This window comes from Polypterus senegalus, chromosome 10 (assembly GCF_016835505.1).
Source record: "Polypterus senegalus isolate Bchr_013 chromosome 10, ASM1683550v1, whole genome shotgun sequence".
Taxonomy (NCBI): domain Eukaryota; kingdom Metazoa; phylum Chordata; class Cladistia; order Polypteriformes; family Polypteridae; genus Polypterus; species Polypterus senegalus.
The window spans coordinates 95,077,425-95,103,089 of NC_053163.1; the positions used below are offsets into that span (position 1 = coordinate 95,077,425).

At 36.2% G+C, this 25,665-nt stretch overlaps 1 protein-coding gene across 4 annotated transcripts in view; it reads right to left on the reverse strand.

Annotated features, from left to right (window-relative positions):
• Window positions 1-25,665, reverse strand: part of si:ch211-200p22.4 (phosphatidylinositol-binding clathrin assembly protein) — a 112,528-nt gene that overhangs the window by 2,858 nt on the left and 84,005 nt on the right. For 2 of the 4 annotated variants that reach the window (XM_039766247.1, XM_039766250.1), the window contains 9 exons: window positions 23,792-23,922; window positions 21,182-21,285; window positions 20,507-20,617; window positions 17,484-17,600; window positions 16,030-16,060; window positions 12,971-13,112; window positions 11,690-11,713; window positions 6,998-7,057; window positions 3,763-3,870 (listed from right to left, as the gene is read on the reverse strand). In XM_039766247.1, the coding sequence (XP_039622181.1) occupies window positions 3,763-3,870; window positions 6,998-7,057; window positions 11,690-11,713; window positions 12,971-13,112; window positions 16,030-16,060; window positions 17,484-17,600; window positions 20,507-20,617; window positions 21,182-21,285; window positions 23,792-23,922 (828 nt within the window). The remainder of the gene's footprint in view (window positions 1-3,762; window positions 3,871-6,997; window positions 7,058-11,689; window positions 11,714-12,970; window positions 13,113-16,029; window positions 16,061-17,483; window positions 17,601-20,506; window positions 20,618-21,181; window positions 21,286-23,791; window positions 23,923-25,665) is intronic. The other 2 variants (XM_039766248.1, XM_039766249.1) reach the window with 2 other exon arrangements.

Sequence of the window (25,665 nt, forward strand, 5' to 3'; positions counted from 1 at the left end):
GATATGTTTGCATTCTTTTAATTGTGAGAAAGAACTGTCATCTCTGTCTTGTCATGGAGCACAGTTTAAACTTTTGACTAAAGGGTGTTATTTCATGTCTAGAGGGCTCTAATAATGTTAACAATGTGGGAGAGTTTATAAGGGCTTAAAATATATAAAAATAACCATACAAACATATGGTTTCTACTTCGCGGATTTTCACCTATCGCGGGGGGTTCAGGAACGCAACCCCCACGATCGAGGAGGGATTACTGTACAGTGATGTCCTCAGGTAAGCCCTAAATATACTGTACCTTTATGACACATATTATTAACATATAGGAAATCAAATATTTCCAAACATGTACTCGCTTTCAGTAAGGTTTACAAATCTATAGACACACCTACAGATTCTGCTTTGTAATAAAAGTACTTTATTTTTATGGATATTACTTATGCTCAGTAGCTATTTGTAAGAGAGACTTGGGCAGACATCTCTATGCAGAAAAGTTTGCAATTTTCAATTTTGGAACAGTTAAACCAGTTTATACCAGGTATTCTGAGCTGTGAAAAACTTCGAAACTTTGACCAATTCAGGTTGTCAGGGGCCACAGCTTTATTTGCAAGGTGGGAATAAACCCCAGACTGGGCACCACTTCACAGAGGTTCAAAAGTTTATGTGATTAAACATTTATTGTAAATTAAAAACAAACTACAGCAATTATAAAAGATTTTTGTAAATTGAAAAAAATGCATTTGGAAAAACATATAAAGCACCACAATTAGACCCTTCCAACATACAGTTTATGCACCAAATTAAACAAAAATTACAGTGCAGTCATGCAAGAGGGGTGTGACAAATGTGTTAGGCATGGGAGGAATGAAAAAGCTAGTAACAGGTTAAATTCAAACAAACAAATACTTTATCACCAGCCACTCGATATCAAACAGGTCATCCAAAAGACTGACACTCATCTACATTGGAGCCAGAAACTTGACCAAAGAAATGAACGAGAGAGCGCTTCAGGAGCTTTAACAGAAGTAGTAAGTGGAACATTCCGAGTCTCTGAGTTGACTGTAGAATCATTGACTGAAGATGTGCATGGACTTTCACCCTCTCTTTTTATAGGCCAAAGATAAATATTTCAGTTTTATATACATTCAGCTGGAGGAAAGTATGACACATTCATATTGAATATTGACATTGAATGGCTGTAAGGGACTATAGTCACTTGATAACACTGTGATATTATTATTATCTGCCTAGTTATGGTAAGAAATATTGTATTTTTCCATAATCTGAGCAAGGAGGAGCATAATAATGCAAAACAGAAGCAGTTTAACAATGGACCCTTATGGAACTCCCAATGAGATTTTTTTGATGGCTCAGATTCAAAATCACAAATTGGCGTAACAAAGTCCCTATAAGTATGATTCAAACCAATTTACTATCATATTAGTCAGTCCCACCCAGTTTTCCAGTTGGCCTAGTAATATCTTGTACTCGACACCAAGATCCAATAGTACAAAAACAGAGATTTTATATTAGTCAATACCCAAATGAATGTCATTTATCAGTGCTGTGGTGTGGTCGCAATCCAGAGTGAAAAGTATTAAGATATGTTATTGGCTATGAATGAACTAATCTGTAGAGGCCAATGTTTATACTGAGAATTGTTGGTAGCTAAGGTCAAGAATGCAAATAGGGGATGCATGTTATTTACTTCAGAACACATTTACAGCTATTTTTGCCTCTAACAATTGAGCCATGTTTTCATGGCTGTCCCTCAATAATGGCTTAAACTGTGGGGTTTTAATCCAACAAATGTTAGAATTGCCACTTCACTGAACCAAAACAATTATAACACCATTGCTTTTCACTTACGAAAACATGGACTTTCCACAGCACTGGGAATGAATAACTTTGGAAACATTACTGCCCCCGAATTCTATGATTTTTTTCTAACATACAGATGTCACATTAAACACTACTAAAGAGTTTTAGTGCTTTGAAATTAAACCATCTCCGTGACATTTTGAAGTGTAGGAATTTTTTTCAGTATAATTAGAGAATAGGCCAGGGACTTAATATCATGACATGTTCATACAATATAAACACATACACTCACCTAAAGGATTATTATTAGGGACACCATACTAATATGGTGTTTGACCCCCTTTCGCCTTCAGAACTGCCTTAATTCTACGTGGCATTGATTCAACAAGGTGCTGAAAGCATTCTTTAGAAATGTTGGCCCATATTGATAGGATAGCATCTTGCAGTTGATAGAGATTTGTGGGATGCACATCCAGGGCACGAAGCTCCCGTTCCACCACATCCCAAAGATGCTCTATTGGGCTGAGATCTGGTGACTGTGGGGGCCATTTTAATACAGTGAACTCATTGTCATGTTCAAGAAACCAATTTGAAATGATTCGAACTTTGTGACATAGTGCATAATCCTGCTGGAAGTAGCCATCAGAGGATGGGTACATGGTGGTCATGAAGGGATGGACATGGTTAGAAACAATGCTCAGGTAGCCCATGGCATTTAAACTATGCCCAGTTGGCACGAAGGGGCCTAAAGTGTGCCAAGAAAACATCCCCCACACCATTACACCACCACCATCAGCCTGCACAGTGGTAACAAGGCATGATAGATCCATGTTCTCATTCTGTTTACGCCAAATTCTGACTCTACCATTTGAATGTCTCAACAGAAATCGAGACTCCTCAGACCAGGCAACATTTTTCCAGTCTTCAACTGTCCAATTTTGGTGAGCTCGTGCAAATTGTAGCCTCTTTTTCCTATCTGTAGTGGAGATGAGTGGTACCCGGTGGGGTCTTCTGCTGTTGTAGCCCATCCGCCTCAAGGTTGTGCGTGTTGTGGCTTCACAAATGCTTTTCTGCATACCTCGGTTGTAACGAGTGGTTATTTCAGTCAAAGTTGCTCTTCATCAGCTTGAATCAGTCGGCACATTCTCCTCTGACCTCTAGCATCAACAAGGCATTTTTGCCCAAAGGACTGCCGCATACTGGATGTTTTTCCCTTTTCACACCATTCTTTGTAAACCCTAGAAATGGTTGTGCGTGAAAATCCCAGTAACTGAGCAGACAGTGAAATACTCAGACCGGCCCGTCTGGCACCAACAACCATGCCATGCTCAAAATCGCTTAAATCACCTTTCTTTCCCATTCGGACATTCAGTTTGGAGTTCAGGAGATTGTCTTGACCAGGACCACACCCCTAAATGCATTGTAGCAACTGCCATGTGATTGGTTGATTAGATAATTGCATTAATGAGAAATTGAACAGGTGTTCCTAATAATCCTTTAGGTGAGAGTGTGTATATATATATATATATATATATATATATATATATATATATTATATTTTATATTACATTATATATTATATCTGTGTATATATATATATATTATATAATATAAAATATAATATATATACACATACATACTGTATATACATACATACATACATTAAGTACATACATATATACATGTGTGTATATGTATATTTAGGTAGGAGTATGGAACATGAAGGCTCACGGACTTCATTGCATCAGCAATTGTAAACTAAACAATGTTGCAATGTTGTTATAGAAAAGGCCATGAATGGCAGAAGCTGGAAAACTTCATATCAAGGAGTGTAGTATTTATCTTATTTCATACCAGTTTAAAATATAAAACTCAAGTGACCAAATATACCTGGTTAAACAGAAGCACCGAGGTAGACATTATAATAGATAGTAGGTAGCTGTTACCTGAGCACCAGGGACAGGAGCAAAAGGGTTTGTGGGCCTTAAGACCTGCTGGTTGAACATCATTGGCTGGGGGGCCATCATTGGAACAGCTCCCATTTGTGGAGGGACCTGATTTTCAAAAATAAAAACACAACATATAACAGTGTCTAAAGAATCAAACATTTTCAATGAAAAGAAAATGATATTTAAGTATTAAAACCAACATCAGCAAACACCATCGCAAGGTGTTATTTAAAAAATAAAAAATTTAATACAGCAGATTTGCAAACTCGGGTCAGTTCCAGCAAGAAAGCTCTAAAAACACACTCTGACTTGCTATATCGTGATTTCACCGCCAGGGATTAAGTGGTCCTAGAATACCGGATTTCAATTGGCTCACACAATCTCAGATATTGTTGGTTGATCAGGATTAATGCATGTTCCAAAGCAAAATTTACAAGCCCTTATAAGTCGGGCAATGAACTGATGGTTAAACATGAACAAGTCTGATAAACATAGAGAAAAAGATGAGCTGGTATCAATGCTTTAAGATTATCTGCATATCCTCCAGAAGATGAGCAATATAGCTGCAGCAGCTGCTAAGAAAAGGAACAGAGTCTGGCTGAATATCACCGATAACATTAATGCATAAAACAGCCCTTGTAAACTTTGTGTGATAACCTGAATTGTAAAATATGTACAACTAACAGTGTTTACCTGAAATTTTATATTCCCTCAAGTAAACAATGTATTCTGTTCTTCCAATATTAAATGACATCAAGCCAGTATAAGACTTATGGCATATATAGAATTGTTCTAATCATTACTGAGAGATGTTAAATTTTATCTTGCCTGCACTTAACACTGTATTTTCCTGTAATTATAAGCCAAAAAACACAAAACAAAAGGTCAATAATCGCCATGTACAGAATTAAATAGAAGACTCGTAACAAACACCCACTCTTTCAATGGTAACTTACCCTGTTCAATCTTGAGACCCTGATATTTGGCTCCAAAATTTGTAATTACTTAATTTGCAACTATGTTTGTGGCATTACACATAAGATCTTAAGAATGGTTAAAAGGACAGACGGATATTTGTCCTGAGCATTTGATATACATACTTGTGCTTCATTTGTAAAGACCATCAGCCAAATGAACCTATTATACAGTGGGTACGGAAAGTATTCAGACCCCCTTCAATTTTTCACTCTTTGTTATATTGCAGCTATTTGCTAAAATCATTTAAATTAATTTTTTTCCTCATTAATGTACACACAGCACCCCATATTGACAGACAAAAAAAAAAATTTTGAAATTGTTGCAGATTTATTAAAAAAGAAAAACTGAAATATCACATGGTCCTAAGTATTCAGACCCTTTGCTCAGTATTTAGTAGAAGCACCCTTTTGAGCTAATACAGCCATGAGTCTTGGGAAAGATGCAACCAGTTTTTCACACCTGGATTTGAGGATCCTCTGCCATTCCTCCTTGCAGATCCTCTCCAGTTCTGTCAGGTTGGATGGTAAACATTGGTGGACATCCATTTTTAGGTCTCTCCAGAGATGCTCAATTGGGTTTAAGTCAGGGCTCTGGCTGGGCCATTCAAGAATAGTCACAGAGTTGTTGTGAAGCCACTCCTTTGTTATTTTAGCTGTGTGCTTAGGGTCATTGTCTTGTTGAAAGGTAAACCTTCGGCCCAGTCTGAGGTCCTTAGCACTCTGGAGAAGGTTTTTGTCCAGGATATCCCTGTACTTGGCCGCATTCATCTTTCCCTCGATTGCAACCTGCTACCACCGCCATGCTTCACAGTGGGGACTGTATTGGACAAGTGATGAGCAGTGCCTGGTTGTCTCCACACATACCGCTTAGAATTAAGGCCAAAAAGTTCTATCTTGGTCTCATCAGACCAGAGAATCTTATTTCTCACCATCTCAGAGTCCTTCAGGTGTCAAACTCCATGCGGGCTGTCATGTGTCTTGCCTCTCCTTAGTGTGTGGAGACAACCAGGCACTGCTCATCACTTGTCCACCATCGTGTGATAGTAACTTAAAAGGATGGAAAAAATGGACATAATACCTAAACCAGAGGAATTCCAAAGGTTTCTAGGAAACGGGTCCTGTGTCACAAGCTACCTACGGGAGTACGTAACCTGCTAGTAGTTTGTGACCGACCAGGACCGGGAGTTGACGCCAGCAGAGTCAAAACAAAAGAATTACAGCAGGGAGAAAAAAGTACAATAGTGGTTTATTTTATCAATCCTTTGGCAAGTAAGGTTCTGGGGCAGGAATATATCAAGTGTCCATACTCACAAACATCCATCTTACAAAGGAAAACAACAAAAAATAAAATAACTGAAACTTCAGCAACACACACCTTGTCAAAAAAAAAATGAGAGAGAAAAAAAAAAAAAAAACAACAAAATACTCAAAATATGGCCTTATCTTCAAGGCAACTTACACTTTCTAGGTAAAAAAACCTGCCTGACCATTAACTAAAAATATTAGGCTCTGAAGCAGTGCAACTCCCAAAAAATCAGGAGCCTGAACTGGCTAATAAAGAGACTGTTATTCTCCCCACAAGCAGCCCATGCACACCTCTGTAATCCTCAATGAGTTAAACAACCCCACTAGCAGCCAATGTCTCCCACACCTTATAAAGCCGCTATCATTTCTTTCTGGGAGCCCACTGCTGTAGGATGACACTAACCGTATTCTGTTTCGGGGGGAAATTACCTGAAGGCTTCACAACCAAACTAACTTTACCCTGCTAAAAAGAAACAACAACAACAAACCAATAACCCATTTCTACATCTGTGATCTCAGAAATAAACTAAAAAAAAACAAAAAAAAACCCTTAAACCAAAACTCAATGACTTTAAAAAAAAAAAAAACCTTTCCCCCCCAGGGCTGTCTTTTCCCAGATTCCTAAGCACGGCACAAGTGCCTGATCAAAGCGCCATGTTTAAAATGGCATCTGGACTGGCGCTTGCGTCTTTATTTGTAAGGAGACAGCCGGAGAATAAGGAACTACAGTAACCCCCATTCCTTCACATGCTAACGAATGACTGTAAGTCCTCATATTTAAAACCCTTCGTGCTCAGTTTTTTTTTTTTCCTTTTACCTTCAAGTTGCAATGGGGAAACATCCTGTATCAAGGGCATCAGACTAGATGGGGCACAGAGGACAATATCCAAGAACAACAAGTAATGTCTGCCAACAATCTTTTTTTTTTTTTTCTTTTCCAATCAACTTACCATTCCATAGACAGGCACTTGTGGTGATGTCATTGGAAATGCCATAGGGGCTGCTGGTGGCTGAAACAAAAAAAACATACTATTATAATTATGCAAAATCCACCTTATTTTATATGCCATTACTGCCTCATACTTTGTTTACTACAAACTTTGTGAAACACAAGGAAAAGAAAAGCTATTAATTGTAAATGTATATAAAGCATAATGATTCTAAACAACCTCTATAATACCTTAAGAGGTAAGGTACTGGAAACTGGCAAGTACAGTCATCATTATAGCTGTCAAGTCCTCATCTCAATGTAGTCCGAGCTTCGCCATGAGTGGACATAACTGTTTTTTTTAACTTTTTAGCTGGTTATAATTAGTATTAGCCTGGCAAACTAGTGCATGTTGGTTCATGTGACACAGTCTGTGGCTAGCTCTCAAAGGATTACTTTTAGTTATTTTATGTAAACAATTTACCAAAAAAAGAGTAGAAAAAATATTTGTGGTAATAAAATATTTACAGTAAGTCTTCATAAGCAGGAATTGACTAATGACATCAAATATGATGTAAGGGTATACTTAAATGTTGTATTGCTTTGAAGTTAAGGCATTTATCTGAAAATTTCAACATGACACAGCTAGTCTTGGATAGTTTTTTGTCCATTAGTGACAAACGCAAACAATGGCAAAATCTGCTGCTGTGCAATCCTCACGTTAACAGATTTTACTTTGTCTTTATCTTTTCAATCAGAATAAGTTCCATGCAGAGTCTAACTATGCAAAAGCAAATAAAACCAAAGAGTTATACATTTTTACATAACACTTTTAGCAGCAGTAACTCTTCCATTATACTGGAGTAAATTTGAACCACTCCTCCTTACATCACTGCCATAATGCTTTAATGTTTAAAGGTATTTGTTTATGCATAGCACTTTTAAGGCCCTGCCATAGTGTCACAAATGAGCAGAGATCTTGACAATTATTATTTTATACAAGGTACTTAACTTGCAGTGCAGTATTAAACATATGTTTTGCTACCAATTTGAAATTGAAAAACAGCAGATTCAAATATAAAACATGAAGGATAAGATGATGTTGGCCACTACATTTTTAAAGTCAAAGAATGCCACACTACAAGTTTTTTTTTTTTACAAAACAAGATCACTACCCTACTCCTTCCAGGTCTGCTTCATAGCCAAAAGAGTGCGCTCACTTATTCACTGACAGCATATATCTATGAAGGAGGTGCTCAGATGTATCTACCAGTAAGTATATGAGCTTAGGAATTTTTTGTTTTAAAACATTTTATTCAAAATCAAATAACATTTCATACAAGCAAGTCAAGTTTAACAAAACTAAGTTAGAAGCAAATCAACCCCCACCCATAAGAAAGAGAACTGGCCAGCAGAGTAAAACTTAAATAATAGTAAAAATGTAAATAAATAAATGAATCAAAATAAATAAAATATATAAAACAGGGGAGATAATCCACTTTCCTCAATTTAAATGCTTATTCTAAAATGTTAGATTAGATCCTGGCAAGTTTTGTAAAGTTTCTCTAAGTGAGAATTTGATTTTACCCTCCCCCTCCCTCTCTCTCTCTATATCTATATATATATCTATATATATATATATCTATATCTATACAAATAGTTACCCACTAACTTAAAAAGAGGTGAGTTAGCATTCTTCCAGTTGAACACGATAAGTCTACGTGCCAATAGTGTAGTAAAGGCAATTAACTTTTTTTTTTTTTTGTACTTCTTCACTTTAAGCTCATCTGGAAGTACACCGAAAACAGACGTTAATGGATTTGGAGAAATTGTGACACCAAGGCTGTCTGAGAGGCATTTAAAGATTTTGGTCAAAAATGATGTTAATTTGGTGCAGGCTTAAAACATGTGACCCAATGAGGCTGGAACTTGACTGCAACGTTCACAGGTTGGATCTTGCCCTGGAAACATTTTGGACAAATTTAAACGAGACAGATGTGCTCGATATATAAAATTTTAAGTTGAATAATTGTATGCTTTATGCATATGGAGATCAAGTGAATTCTGTGCATTGCTACCTTCCACTCCTTTTCTGAAATGCTGAGTGAGAGATCCTTTTCCCACTGTACTCTGGGATCTTTCAAAGGGAGGAACTTTAAAATGTTTTTATATATTACGGAAATGCTGTCCAAGTCCTCAAGACTGATCAAACTGATCTAACTTTTTCCAGAATAGAGGTAGGTGGGAGGGGAGAGAAATTGGGCAGGTTTTATTTAACAAAGCTTCTAATTTGAAGGTAGTAAAAAGAAATGTGTTGCTGGAAAGTTAAATTTGGAGTGTAATTGTTCATAGGATGCGAAGACGTTGTCTATGTTCAGATCTCTAAGTGATTTAATCCTGAATGCTTTCCAGACATTAAAAACTACATAACTTTGACAGGGTGGAAAAAGGTGGTTTGAGTGCAAATGTGCCACAGATAAAAGCTTCTCTATATAAAAATACTACCTACATTGGTTCCATATTCAGAGCAAGTGAAGCACAATTGGCTTGTTAGTATATTGGCGATGACTTGTACTTATTGGGGTACGAAGCAAGGAATATAAAGAACTACTGCAGGATTTCTATTGCAGACCAGACCTGTGTCTGTTCATTTATTTGTGTCAATGTCCAGGTTTTTATTGCTTGGATAGTCACCGCCCAGTAATAAAACTGAAAGTTAGGTAGAGCCATGCCACCTTCTGCCTTAGGTCACCCTTTGGATATGTGGATGCTTTGAATTCCAAACAAAATGAAGCTATGGTTAAATCTAATTTCTTAAAGAATGATTTATAGAAGCTTAGGAAGGATATTCATCTTTACAATGATAATTCTTCCAGCTAAAGTGAGATGGAGGGCAGACCATCTATGCAAGTCTTGCTTAATTTTTTCAATGCAGACAGCAACATTTTGTTGATAAAGAGTTTTATGTTTACTTGTGATGTTTACCTGTAGGTATTTAAACTGATCTGCGAAGATAAAAGGGAAGGTGTCCAACCTAATAATTTGTTTGCTTGAGAATTCACTGGAAAGAGCACAATTTTATTCAAATTATTTCTGAGACCAGACATAGGATTGTATGTAAATACAATTAATCCGTTCCAGACCTTACAAACTGTATGTAAATATTTTTTTTTAAGATTTTTAAGCACAAATATAGTTAATGATATCATAGAATGCACAGCGTAATAGTAAACTAAATGTAAAAACACTGAGAAAACCTTGAACAACAGAGAAAACGAACACTGCAAGAGTTCACGCTGTAGCGCTATGAACTGCTGAACACACTTTTTTATTTTAACGAGTTTTAAGCACAGGGGAAAAAATTAACATCTGAAAAATCCATAATTTAATAAACCACCAACAATGCACGCTAAGAACAGATCACTGTAAACAAAAGTGAAGTGGAGGTTAAAATCCAATAGAAAAAAGTCTTAATTAAATACAACGAGGTTAAAACAATGCTCGGATCTGTCTCTTTAAAAACAAGCCTTATGCAGCCAGTTGTGTCTCTCTGCATGGGCATCTGTGTGTGTGTCCGTCTCTCTCTCTCTCTCTCACGCGCGCATCTGTCTCTCTCGCGTGCATCTGTGTGTGTGTGTGTGTCTCTCTCTGGCTGCACAGGGAGAGACTGAACACATGCGGAAATCATCGGCGCACACAAACTGAAAGGGAAACTGGCTTGTTCGTATACTGAGTCTGTGATCGTGAACAGATGCAAAAGTTTGGCAAACTTTTTGGTCGTAAACCGATATGTACGTGTTCCGAGACGTTCGTGAACTGAGGTTCCACTGTAGAGAGATTTTCTGCTCAAATCCTTCTCTGCTAATCCCCTTTATCTCATTAGCATTTTGACAGTGAGCTGCCAGTGGCTCACTGGCGATTGCAAAAAGCAGTGTTGACAAGGGACATCCTTGTTTGGTACCACGTTATTGTTTAAAATAGTCTGAATTAATGTTGTTAATAGAAATGAAGATACTGGAATGGTATACAGTAGTTTGATCCATGCACAAATGTTCGGGCCAAACCCAAATTTCTCCAATATGGTGAAAAGATAATTCTATTCAACCATATCAAATGCTTTTTCTGCATCAACTGATATAATCTCCAGGGTGTTAGACTTTATAGATTAATATATTATATTTAACAGGCACTGGAAGCTAAGTGTCTGCCTTTAATAAATACAGTTAAAGGCAATTATTTACTGGGGTCAGGTGGAGCTCTCCCATTTCACAGTTCATCCACCTAAATGCAACCATTAGAAAACTAATCAAAGATTTGGTAAGGCAAGGCATCTTTCAAGCCTGTTTACATTAGGATCTACAGTAGGTATTAAGTAAGAACGTTTTAACACATTGAATGCTTTACACAGCAACTTTTTGGTTATGTTCACTCACACACCAATCTGGAAAACTTCTGGAAATTATGATGGGTCTCAAACTAGTTAATATGTCTAGTAAATACACATTGCCTGAATGTTAAATATGGAGTTGAAACTATAAGACAGACATAAAAACTAACCAAATTTCAGTGAATGTCTACTTCCACAGGACAAACAAGCATGTGTATAAATTTACACTCTCCCAACTAACAACTGAAATCATACATTTTCAGATAAAAAGTAATTTAGCAAAATAATAATAAAAAGCTTAATTCAATTTGAATACAAAATACTTACATATCCTGTATAGAGTACTCCATTCTGCAATATATGTTATGTAGCAAGAGTAAAAATTGGGTAGGGGTAGATAAAGAATATAAGAGGTGCGCATTAAAAAGACAGGCAGATTGTAGAGGTTAGTATGAACATTCTGTATGAATACCCAGTGTTAAAAAGGTGCCACATGCAGTCACAAAGATAATATCATATGCTTCTACAAAAAAAAAAAAAACTCGGCCCAATGTTTGAAGAGGTAATAGTTTCCTTAAAAGTGGAAAAAAAACTTTGTATGAAAAAATATATAAATAAATATGATTTGCTGAAGGTCACCAAGCGATTCAATAGGCATATTTACACTATAATCGGATCAAATCCTATGAAATCAGCAAATCTGCATTCACACTACAAACAATGTACACTCGCCCTGAGAAAAAACTAATGAAGTTATAAGAGCATTACTGTATTTACTGCCATGCTTTATTTCTTGGAAAACAGTAAAACTTAGCTATGACAAGGTCAAAAAATATTTGACACCAACCAAAACATAAAACCATAATTTGAAAGAATAATTCAACTGTAGCCAAGTGTGTTCAGGCTGTATAGTAATTACACAAAATGTATTACTAGTGTGTTTGGGTGTGTGTGTATATATATATATATATATATATATATATATATATATATATATATATATATACATACACACACACACACACACACACACACACATACAGTATATACCTGTAAATGAATAGGACAATTTAAAATGTTGGCACATTCACCAAGTGCAAAAAATCACAAGCTTTCATCTAATAATGAGGCTAAAAAATAAGTATTTGTCTAATACAGACTTTGGTTAAATGTGTTATGACACTTAATAATATTGGTAACACTGCTTTAATTTGGGTAACAATAAAAGTCCCTAAACAGGTGCTATGTTTCCCTATTTGTTTAAATCTATTAAGAACTGATTACCAAGATAAAGTAAAAACACATATAAATACAAATGTGTAGATACAAGCATATTATCACACAATACAAAACTAATCGATTAAAATCAAAATTAAAACGATATTTTCAAATTACTGACAAATACTATCAAGTCTTGAAAAGAAACAGCTGAAATGAGAGAAGGCAAGCAAACATAATCATGCTTCTTAGCCTTTATTAGCTGGTCTCATTTAAAAGATCTTTCTAGAATCAATGGGTTAAAAGCTTTCAGAAGCCAATTACTATCAAATTTAAATGTAACATTTGTTGTGGTACAACATGAGACTATTTTGCTTTCAACATCCTTACCATTTGTGGTACTGGCACTGGTGCTGGACCTGGGCCTATACCTGCTGGGCTCCACCCTGTTGTTGTTGGCATAGTTTTTGATTGCCAATGTGTTCCTCCAGTCAGTTTCTTCTCACCAGGTTGGTTCCACTGCATGTCTGGCCTAGAAAATAAAAACACATTTATGGATCCAATTAACCCATTTTAGTATATCCTCACTGCCTTCCAAGACCCCAAAAATAATGTTATAGAAATCTCTGTCCTGAAAATTATCAGGAAAATTAACTTATAGTTTGCTGTCCTGGAAAAAAAAACAAAAACTTTTGATTGTTTGAAGCAGAATATGCTATACCTGATAAATGGATTATGAAAACTAAAACAGCTTTAATTGAATTCTTTTTGCATTAATCTGTTATTGTATTTGCATTTTATTTGATTAAGCTATATCATATAATGAAATTATCATCAAGTTTAAACTACATTATGGAGAATACATTCTTTAAACTGAATGAATTTAACAAAAGGGAGAAAAAAAAAAACACAACCACACACATACAAATAATTCTTATATGCCCATAATTAGTTTAATAACCTACTTGCCATTCCAACCATTAAACAGAAAAATCTTCTTTGAGATATTAATATTGCAGCTTGGCAAAGTTTTATTTAGCAGCATAAAAAAAACCCTCAAAGAATAATGACAAAGAGATAAGACTCTAGAACTAGAAAAAAAAAAAAATGCTACCGTTTAAAAATAAATTTCAGTTTTCCACAATAACCAGGTTTCCATCCAAGGAGTTTTTGCGAAAAAATATTTAGCACCTCAAATTTTAGCTGATAGAAAATGGATGGATGGATGGATGGAAATGCTAATTATCGATAAAATGTTGTACAAGTCGACATAATATTTTTCCGTTTAACTTTAGCACATAAATTCCATATCGATACTTCAGATGTCGCAAAAACTACATTGGAAACACTTTTTGTCGGAAAAAAAGGGCTTTAACGCAAATAAATGTGTCACATGATACATTTTCATCACATGCAATCAAAACGAGAATAGGGGAGTGGTTCGCATGGTCTGATGAAGAGACTTGTTAATTCTCGTGATGAGCCAATGCAGTAGCGGATAGGCTGGGTCTCCTGCTACTAAAAGGGGTACCTGAACTCCCTCCACATCAACTGTAGCCTGGGGGTGTCTCTCAGGATGTCTAAATAATACAAAAAGCGCAAAGGTAATTTACTGTGCCAGTCAAAATATTTAAGAAACCGTGTGTTTCATTATCTAAACATTTTTTTCTTATTATTAAATGGCAGATGTTTTAGCATATGAGAAATTCTTTCATTAATATTAACTTTAGTTTTTTTTGATTAAACGTCATTATTTTGTATTAATTCAAATTTCAGTTGTAATTAAAAACCTTAAGGAAAGCAGGTTACAGTACTAATTCAGTTATCGCACTGAGAAGGGATGTTGAAAGGTAGGCTCACCTGTACAAACCCGATGCTGCAAACACAGCTGCATCATGGGCACTTCCAGGAGTGCCAACGCAAATGTCTCGTTTCATGCACCTGTCATCAGCAAGGGCCTGGAGAACAATAGATGGCCAACCTTTCCGATTAATGTAATCGCGGTAGCCTTCCGTCGGGGGAAGAATAGGCACATGCGTGCCCATCCAGCGCACCGCAAATCTGTGGCACAAGATGCACCAAGGAATTGCAGTTTGCAATTTCATTGGCCTCCGCTACAGTCGGAAGATTGATATAATGCCGCATTAAGTTTTCTTAAATAGCGGTGCACACAGCATATACACATCGATGGACGGAAGTTTTACTAACCCCTAAAGTTTCTCCAACTACTCTATACTCGGCGCAGGTTGCCAGCTTGTAAAGGGCGATGGCAATCCGCTTTGGGATTGGAACCGGTGGTCGGCGACAACCTGTGATTGGCGTAACATCAGGACTGATGAATCCACACAACATCTCAAACATCGGCCATGTCATTCTAAAATGTTGCAGCCAGAGATTTTCTGTGAAGTGTCTCCCGACCACCTCCTCCCAGAAGGTCTTATTCCGTCGTCTCTCCCATACCCGTGGGTTTCGTTGCACTGGGGTACTTTCTTCGAGCTCTAGGGCTATCAGACAAGCAACTGCTTCATTCTGCTGTCGTCTTCGGATATTATGTACAATTCCAATTATTTGTGAAACAGAAATAACAGTAAGCTGGCAAATTTCCAAAAACTGAATAATCTCTCCATTTCTTTGTTTCTTTGTTTAGTGGAGGGGGTGTAACGTGGAAAAGAAAAAGGTAGATAATTTGCGACATACACAAAATTATGTATGGAAACGGCTCAAGGGTAGATTTTTTTTCGCGATACAACAAAACTTATGCGACAGTTCGTTTTGGAGGGGATGACGTCATCACACACACCATTTTATCGATAAAAAGCCAGTTGGATGGAAACAGGCTGGAGATAGCAAATTTCGCACATTTTTTTTTTTACGTATATTCTGTGTGTCGATAACAAAACGTCGCAAAAAACTGGATGGAAACTTGGCTTCTGATTCTATAATGAACGTAAAAGGTCAGTCTGTCCTAAATTTGTTAATAAACTATGAAAAAAAAAAAAATTATATATATATCACACAATTCTAAAGTTATTCCTGGGAGAGGGAAGGGAAAACAACTATATATATATATATATATATAAAAAATCTGAAAATACTTTTAGCTACTCCTATTAAAATACTACACTTAGGCTAATGAAATTTGATTATTACTGTAAGGTCATATAAGCTACAAGCTCACACTGAATGTGTTAATTAAAAAATATATATATCAGAAATTTCCTAATTTTTACTTATTTTCCAACTGTGAATATCCTTAAATATAAAATGATATAAAAAACAAATCAAATATGAATAAACAAAACAGGACACTTGCTTCTGTAAAATAAATATGTTAGAAAATATATATTTCTCTGCTATACAGAGTCAGCATTTGGCGCAATTTGCTGAATAAGGACCGGTGTGGTCTTTCTTTCCAAACAAAACTATTACTAATTGTTTACAATACTTACTTTTTGGCTGGTGTTCCACAAAAATTAAGATCTTTGAAAGGAAAGGAAAAAGTATGTATGTAAGAGCACAGACATCAGTCTCACGGTAAAACATAACACAAAACAATCAAAAACACTATAATTAAGTAATTAAAAAATTATGAAGAAAGCAATGCAAATCCACAAGAGAATGAAAACATTAATAAACTAAGAAGACACCAATATTTACTAAATTTAACACCGCAACTAAACTGCAAATAGTTTTCCTCAAACCACATAAAGACAGCTTCTGAAGTAGATGCAGCTTAAACAAATTTTAAGGAATGTATATGACTGTTGATTTAGACATTTACACTTGAATCCTGCACATACTAAGCAATGGTGGCATCAAACAAAAAAATGATGCAAAGTTGTTGGTTTAGTTGAATACAGTAATGTGCCTAAATTCAATATATGGAAGGCACACATAAGGAATACTGTGTTAGCAAAATTACACAGTTTGTTTGGGTGATCCCATTATCAAAATAATTTTGGTCTCTGCTCTTCATGTTTGTATGAGTTACCTTCCACTGGGTAAAGATTGGCCATTAAGTGGACTGAGAACCTCACATGGGATGGCAATGAGCGAGTATGGGTGTGTATTCAAGAATGTCCTGTTAAAGATCAGTGCTCAATCTAAGGCATTTCCCTGAGCATAATTGCTGGTAAAGAATTCATAATAATCTTGCACTAGAAAAATGTATGGGTACATTACCTCTCTTTTGCCAACAAAAACATCTCTGCAATCTTGATTTCAGGAATCAGTATAGCCAAGTATGATAAAAGTTTCTCCCTCTTTCCTGTCTGAAGGAACTTAAATTATTACGAAACTAGCTGTGTGTGGTCTTCGGGACAAAAAAACAACCCAAAGACTTCATAGCAGTTTTACTATATTGGTGAGCTGGCAGAGGTGTTAGCTGTTGGTCAGGGCAGGTTGCATTTTGGCCAAGATGGATGTGTAGTAGAGTGCTGCGGTGGCACAAATTGAACAGGACAGGCTGGAACCTGTCTCTAGCAAACATATGGTATTTTGTTGAGTGATCTGGTTAAGTGAAAGTGTATTACTCAGCCACATGCAATGACATTAACAGTCAGGACAAGGGGCCTCGTGTATAAATGTTGTGTATGCACAAAAATGTTGCGTACGCCTGTTTCGAAGCTCACATTGCAATGTATAAAAACTAAACTTGGCGTAAAGCCACGCACAGCAGCACAACCCATCGCGTATGCACATTTCCACTTTTGTCCGTACTCCATATTTTAGTATGGATTATACGCATGGCTTTATACATGAGGCCCAAGGTCTTTAATTATTTCAGCATGACACTTAAAGAAAAAATACAAATCCTACATAAGATGCACAAATATCTATTATTTTACAAGTTTACCTGCTTCACCACTTTATCTCAAGGTTTTCATAATTAACTCATACTTACTTCCAACAAGATTGGCAAGAGAAGAGTCAAGATCATTTGCAAGCAATTTGCTGTTTTGTTGATGCGTTGGGGCGGAAGACTGACTTTGTACTGACACTGTAGGCTTCAGGAGGTCTTCTTAAATTTCCACAACTAGAATAAGCAAAACAACTTTTTTTGTATTCATTCTGTACTTTTTTGAACATTATAAAGACACAAGAATGTAGTATTAAAAAGGATACACAAACTGGATGAAACTATTACTACTGGATATATAAACATGGTTTACTTAACTTAGACTAGACTTTATTTTAACAACAGAACAGAAGTCATGTTAACATAAAATTATGAATATTGGAATTTTCAGCTTTGCCTTATCACCTGTAGTTTCACGTTTCCAGAATATTCAGATATTTTACGGGAAGCACTATTATGGTCCAAGCATTTAAAAGGTGGACATAAGAATGAACACTGAATAAATGGAGGGTCAAAAGAGAAAATACTTGAGAGATTTTTTTCAAAAGTTGAAGATTTGTTGTATTGTATGTATGCAAATTCAATTTAAACAGGAATTCTATATATCATATCTATCTATATCTATAGGTGCAGCCTAAAATCTAATTTGTAACAGGTTTAAAACCATACCTTAGCCTTACCAAGCGACCTAAAACTTCTACTTTTCTGATGTATAAATACATACTTTTCAAATTTGAACCACAAGGTTCAGGCACTTTGGGCTGTTGTGTAAGTTGAATTTAAAATGGAACAAATTTCCCTAAATATTGTCAATTCACTGGAGGGTCGTTTCCATTCCTTACATACTACTTATGAGATATTTTTCAATTATAAAAATTAACTGATGGTGAGGAGTCAACTTTAAAATTTAGAACGATTTCTCTCTCTCTCTCTCTCTCTGATTCAGTGGAAGTTAAAGGTGTTTAATTTTATAATTTTAAAATGAACACAATTCATGTCAAACTGTTTCTTCTACAATAAATATGGAAAATGAAACATTCACTGCAATAGTTTCATGTGTGTGCACATTTTTAAACCAGATTGTAACTGTCATTAGATTTAACCAGTTCCATTCTAAAAAATGGGCACAGGTAATTTGCTTATCCACCACATATAAAGCCATATCATCTATAGACTAGTAAATCATAAGGTAGGGTAAACTGTCAAATGATTACGATTTTTAAATACTGAATTGCAAGACACTGACTGTTTGACTTAACTTTAAGGATGCAGACCCCTGCCCAAAGGAATACTTTGTTAAGCAACTGAAATGAGATTCATTCAGCTTTGGTCAGAAAAGCAGGTTTACTCAAATGAATGGGAACAGTTTATTTTGAAACACATGTCCCTACTTCTTCCTATGCAAGTCAGTTTTTTTTATAACTTTTGAATATACTTTTTAATACTATTCTGGAAGTAGTTATGCTCTTGTGTCTAACTGTGAAATAGTAGGAGGAAATCAATTTAATGCAATATTGGTACTGTTTTGGAAAATAACCTTTAAAGCCTCAAGGCTTACTATTGCATTGTCCACATCACAAGAAAATTCTAATTATAGTAATGTACATCAAGCTTGGTTTAACAACTGATTTGAACAACAATTAGGTAAAAAAAAAAAGAATAAAAAAAAAACAAAGGATCTGAACCTTGACTGAAGAAAACTATTTAGAAGAAACTCAAAACAAATCTAACTTCAGCAGCTCACATACCATTAAAACATAATGCTTCAATCTCTGATCTTAACTGTAGGTATATAGTATTTTTAGGGTCATACTCAGAGCCATTTCTATTTCAAATGTGGTGCATTTTATTACTGTTGAAAAGTTAAGATTTTTTGTCTCATTTGAACAGACTTCATTCTCCCAGTAACCTACATGTTTCTAAAAATGTTATGTAGAAAAACTACAAATGAGCTTCAACATGCCTTTTTGTTAGTAATGGAGTCTTCTGTGGTGATTGTGTATAGAGAATGTGGTGATGGAGATCATTGCTTACTGCTTTCCCTGTGACAAATGTACCTGCTTCTTTAAGGTTTTTATAGACCTCTGGTCAAGCGGTCATTGGCTTGTGTGCTACTATTCTTTCTAACCTTCTGATTGACCAGTCCGAAATCCTACAAGGTGCCCCTAAGCATGACTAGTTGATGACTGAGTGATTTTCCTTCTCCTTGTGTGTACAGTAACAGCCCCCAATGGTCCTTATAGGAATATTTAGGATTTGAGAAATCTGTCGATAATCAGTGCCATTGCTATGTTGCGCAACAATCTTGATATGAAGATCAATACTTGTACAATAAGATCAGTACTAACCCACCAACATGCACTATTCCAGATGATTCTTATGAACACAGGTAGGAGAACTAATTGGTGGAATCTGCTGGTTTAGTGTTTTTCCTTACCATGTTTATTACTCCACCTGTGTCATTTCATTTTGCTGCATGCAACTTTTTTTTTTTATGAGTAGCAAAGTTATGATTTCTTTGGCTGCAACTTTTTATTGGGTATTATGAATGTCTGCTCTAAACCTCGTGTGCACAGCAGCATTGGAAATATGTTTAATGAGAAAAAAAAAGATGCATTAATAAGTTATTTCCCCCACTGCATGAGATTAGGCTTGGGAGAAAGTGAGGAAACAATGATCTCTAAGTGCTTTGTCATATGAAAGGCAAAAAATAAAATAAATGAAGTGCACATTTAGTATAGGATGATTATTTTCATTATATCTGTATTAAAAAGGGACTAAAATAATCACTTACCAGTTGCAAAAGGTTGCCACAAGACCCAGTCGAGAATTGAAACAGAGAGGGGGAAAAAAAAATAAATTTTTTAGGAATATCACACTCTAAATGAAACCAAAAAAAATGGCCAAGAATTCCAAAAGTATCTTCGTCAACATTACGAGTGTATAAATAACAACAAAGGCGGTAAATAAATTTTTCTGCCTTATTTTGAAAGGTTTTTGAAAATATCTACCCACTATTAATTACAATAACAATAATGAATGAAGTACATAGCAACTGGAATGTTTACCACTTGTGGTCTTCACATCATTATCGGTAACTTTAGCTCCAAATACAGCATCAAAATCTACATTCATTGTGGGAATCTGAACAGTCTGTGGCACTGAATGGGGATTAATACCTGGAAAAAGAACAGTAAAAGAAAAAGTATATAAACATTTAAATCTGCAAACTACTGTATACTTTTAGCACAAGGAAACCACAAAAACTCCAATCGCTTCAACAGCCAGTCACATTTTAGTTTTGTTTTGTATAGTAAGAAATACATTTTAATTAACTGTCTAATGAGTTAATCATAACACAGGCTTGTCATTTAGAAAATGGCTTTTCCTGAAACATAATTGGTGGAAAAATTCATCTGATAGAAGATAGTGGAAAATATGCACATTAAAAATGGACTTTTATTAAAAAGTGAAGTCCTTCATAAACATGGTTTGCCCTGTGTAATTTCCACTGAAACTTTCAATTAAATGTTGCTGAATTAGCTGCACAAAATCAAACCAGAAGCATATTTTTTGAAATGCCTCTACCTTTCAAATATTGAAGTTGAGGTACATGAACAAAAAGCAAACTAACAATTTAATAGTTCAGGAGTGAATTACAGGGGAAGGGAAGGAAAACAGAAAAAAAGAACAAAAAAAAAAAAAAAACGTAAAAAAAACAAAAACAAAAACCACACACACACCTCCCCAGGCACTGCTGACGGCTGTGGAGATGGCTGGGGTGCTCTGAACAGTGGGGACAAACGCAGGTTGAAGGTCAAAGAAGTCACTGGTGAGGTTTGGCATGCTGCAGGGAAAAGAACACAAATGTGCTATTTATAAATATATATTTTTGGCTTATATGCTGGAACTACTGCGTTCTTCACACTAAACAGAATGAGTGCGAGCATCAAATAGTTTCTGATCACGCATGCGAGTAAAAAATATATTTGGTGCTAACAGCACTAATGTGATGTTCTGATATTTGCTAGATATTTATACAGATACTTTTAGATACTTTTACAATTTTGTTACAGTTGAAATGTCAGTGCCTTTGACATTATTGCTTAACAAGAAATGTGAATATTGAATATACAGCTTATATTTATGAACTGAAGAAATCTCTGGAATACAGTGCATCCGGAAAGTATTCACAGCGCATCACTTTTTCCACATTTTGTTATGTTACAGCCTTACTCTAAAATGGATTAAATTATTTTTTTTACTCAGAATTCTACACACAACACCCCATAGTGACAACGTGAAAAAAAGTTTGAGGTTTTTGCAAATTTATTAAAAATAAAAAACTGAGAAATCACACGTACATAAGTATTCACATCCTTTGCCATGAAGCTCAAAATTGAGCTCAGGTGCATCCTGTTTCCCCTGATCATCCTTGAGATGTTTCTGCAGCTTAATTGGAGTCCACCTGTGGTAAATTCAGTTGATTGGACATGATTTGGAAAGGCACACACTTTTCCATATAAAGGTCACACAGTTGACAGTTCATGTCAGAGCACAAACCAAGCATGAAGTCAAAGGAATTGTCTGTAGACCTCCGAGACAGGATTGCCTCGAGGCACAAATCTGGGGAAGGTTACAGCTTTGAAGGTCCCAATGAGCACAGTGGCCTCCATCATCTGTAAGTGGAAGAAGTTCTAAACCACCAGGACTCTTCCTAGAGCTGGCCGGCCATGTAAACTGAGCGATTAGGGGAGAAGGGCCTTAGTCAGGGAGGTGACCAAGAACCTGATGGTCACTCTGTCAGAGCTCCAGAGGTCCTCTGTGGAGAGAGGAGAACCTTCCAGAAGGACAGCCATCTTTGCAGCAATCCACCAATCAGGCCTGTATGGTAGAGGGGCCAGATGGAAGCCACTCCTTAGTAAAAGGCACATGGCAGACCGCCTGGAGTTTGCCAAAAGGCACCTGAAGGACTCTCAGACCATGAGAAACAAAATTCTCTGGTCTGATGAGACAAATATTGAACTCTTTGGTGTGAATGCCAGGTGTCACATTTGGAGGAAAATAGGCACCGCATATCACCAGGCCAATACCATCCCTACAGTGAAGCATGGTGGTGGCAGCATCATGCTGTGGGGATGTTTTTCAGTGGCAGGAACTGGGAGACTAGTCAGGATAAAGGGAAAGATGACTGCAGCAATGTACAGAGACATCCTGGATGAAAACCTGCTCCACAGTGCTCTTGACCTCAGACTGGGGCGACGGTTCATCTTTCAGCAGGACAACGACTCTAAACACACAGCCAAGATATCAAAAGAGCGGCTTCAGGACAACTCTGTGAATGTCCTTGAGTGGCCCAACCAGAGCCCAGACTTGAATCCGATTGAACATCTCTGGAGAGATCTTAAAATGGGTGTGGTCCGACGCGTCCCATCCAACCTGATGCATCTTGAGAGGTGCTGCAAAGAGGAATGGGCGAAACTGGACAAGGATAGGTGTGCCAAGCTTGTGGCATCATATTCAAAAAGACTTGAGGCTGTAATTGCTGCCAAAGGTGCATTGACAAAGTATTGAGCAAAGGCTGTGAATACTTATGTACATGTGATTTCTCAGTTTTTTGATTTTTAATAAATTTGCAAAAACCTCAAGTAAACTTTTTTCACGTTGTCATTATGGGGTGTTGTGTGTAGAATTCTGAGGAAAAAAAATGAATTTAATCCATTTTGGAATAAGACGAACATAAAAAAATGTGGAAAAAGTGATGCGCTGTGAATACTTTCCGGATGCACTGTATATACAATGAACTAGACCATCTGAACATGTGGTTGAGGTTTTGTGCATCATAACTCTGAACTGGACAAGAACACAAACTGCAATTTGCAATTATGCTTCATCTGTATTACATTCTATGGAAACACTAACGGAAACATGTACAGATAGAAATTTGGATAAACAAACATGGAGGAAAGTATCTATAGTATGTGGAAAACATCCTACACATGCACGTAAAAAAAATAATTATTGAGAAACCACAAAAAACAAACTGGCTGGCCTTCATGACAGATCAGACATTCAATTACCTGAAGGGGGGAAAAATACAATATAACCACAAAAGTGTTTACATTGAATGTGAAAAATGCCTGATGTAAAGGTTAGGTTGATCTGCGACTCCAAACTGAGTGCTAGTATGCATGTGCAGTCCCTTATATGGTTTGGTTCCTGCCTTGAACCCAATGTTGGTAGGATGGGCTCTAGCTCCTTTAGGACCAAAAACTGAATTAAGCAAAATTTGACAATGCAATATTATTGTGAAGATTGGTGAAACTGCACCCCATAATCTGAACATTTATTACCTATTGGTAGATGGAGCTGCTGCAGGAGTAGAAAACAAATCCAGAGCATTGCTGATATTGGCACTACCCCCCGACTGAGTGCTGGGGGAAACTGAGGGAGTATGCATTCCAATCTCCTTCAGGCGCTGTTCCTGTCAAAAAAGAGTTTTTTTTTAATTTTTTAAAAAATCTTTAAAAATGAGATTTTGAATATAATTAAGTCTCCAAAAATTAACTTAAACTTTGTAAGCATGCCAATCACATGAAGTTACAAAATATTATAAAATTCAAGTGAATATTCTAATTGAAAGCTAAACATTTAAGAAAAATAACACACAGAAGAGGGGCAGGGTGGAGTGGTGTGCTTGAGAGTTTCCCCAAAATACAATATGAGTTAGCTAAATTGAAGAGCATATAACTATTTTTGCAAATGAATATATACTTTTCACATCTAGCAGAAGTAAAACTAGATGACCCTTTGTAGTTTTGCTTAAATTAACAGCAGAAATAACAAAAAAATGATCAAAAATAAATGTGAGGATAATGCAACACTAGAAAAACGCAGTTTGCGGTAGAAATGAAAAGCAAATTCAGATTGACTGTTAAATACTAATTTTGCCTGGGGACTTAACACCTCCTAACTATGAGAGGATCAAAACTATTATGGAAGCTATGGTTGGGTGTTCATTTTCAATACATGCTTTTTCCACTTGTCAGGGTTGCTAGAAGTAATTTCCTAAAATTGTCGTAATTGGAAATAAGCAATCCACTTCCATGTTATTAATCATCATCATGAAAACTAATGAATAGCCACAGTCCATATATCTCAACTATTGTTTCACACTTTACCTCTAGTTATACATTCTGCATTGTGTTTCTCTTTTTCAGGTTAATGTGATGGTTTGGATACCATAAATATAAGAGATATACTACAAAATTCCATGTGAGCATATAATTTGATTATACTGCTGATAGCCAGAACTGCAATATTTATTTAATATGCCAAACATATGGTGAAGGAAAGATAAAGGTGCAAAGAAATGAGCACAACAAAAAAAACTGAAAGTTTTTAAAGCAGTTTGAAGTACAGTAATCCCTCCCCGATCGCGGGGGTTGCGTTCCAGAACCCCCAGCGATAGGTGAAAATCCGCGAAGTAGAAACCATAGGTTTGTAAGGTGATTTTTATATATTTTAACCCTTATAAACTCTCCCACACTTAACATTATTAGAGCCCTCTAGACATGAAATAACACCCTTTAGTCAAAAGTTTAAACTGTGCTCCATTACAAGACAGAGATGACAGTTCTTTCTCACAATTAAAAGAATGCAAACATATCTTCCTCTTCAAAGAATGCGTGTCAGTAGCAGAGAATGTCAGAGAGAGTGAGTGAGACAGAGAAAAGCAATCAAGCACCGCGCGGGAAGCATATCGTATATCATTGAGGAGTTTTAGTTAATACGTAATACATGCTCTGATTGGGTGGCTTCTAACCCATCCGCTAATAGCGTTCCTTGTATGAAATCAACTGGGCAAACAAACTGAGGAAGCATGTACCATAAATTAAAAGACCCATTGTCCGTAGAAATCAGCGAACCAGCGAAAAATCCATGATATATATATTTAGATAGGCTTAAATTTAAAATTCGCGATAGAGTGAAGCCGCAAACGTCGAAGCGCGATATAGAGAAGGATCACTGTAAACCAAAGAAAGAATACTGATGTTCTGAGAGAATCTTTTACATTCTCAAAATGGACAGAATGGTTTTCAAATAGCTGAACTGAAGGAATAAGGAAAGGAAACCAACCACAAAATTAAAAGAATGACGGTGAACTACTAAATTTATGGCATGCAGTGGGTGACAACAAAAATGAACGTGACATTACATATTTTCA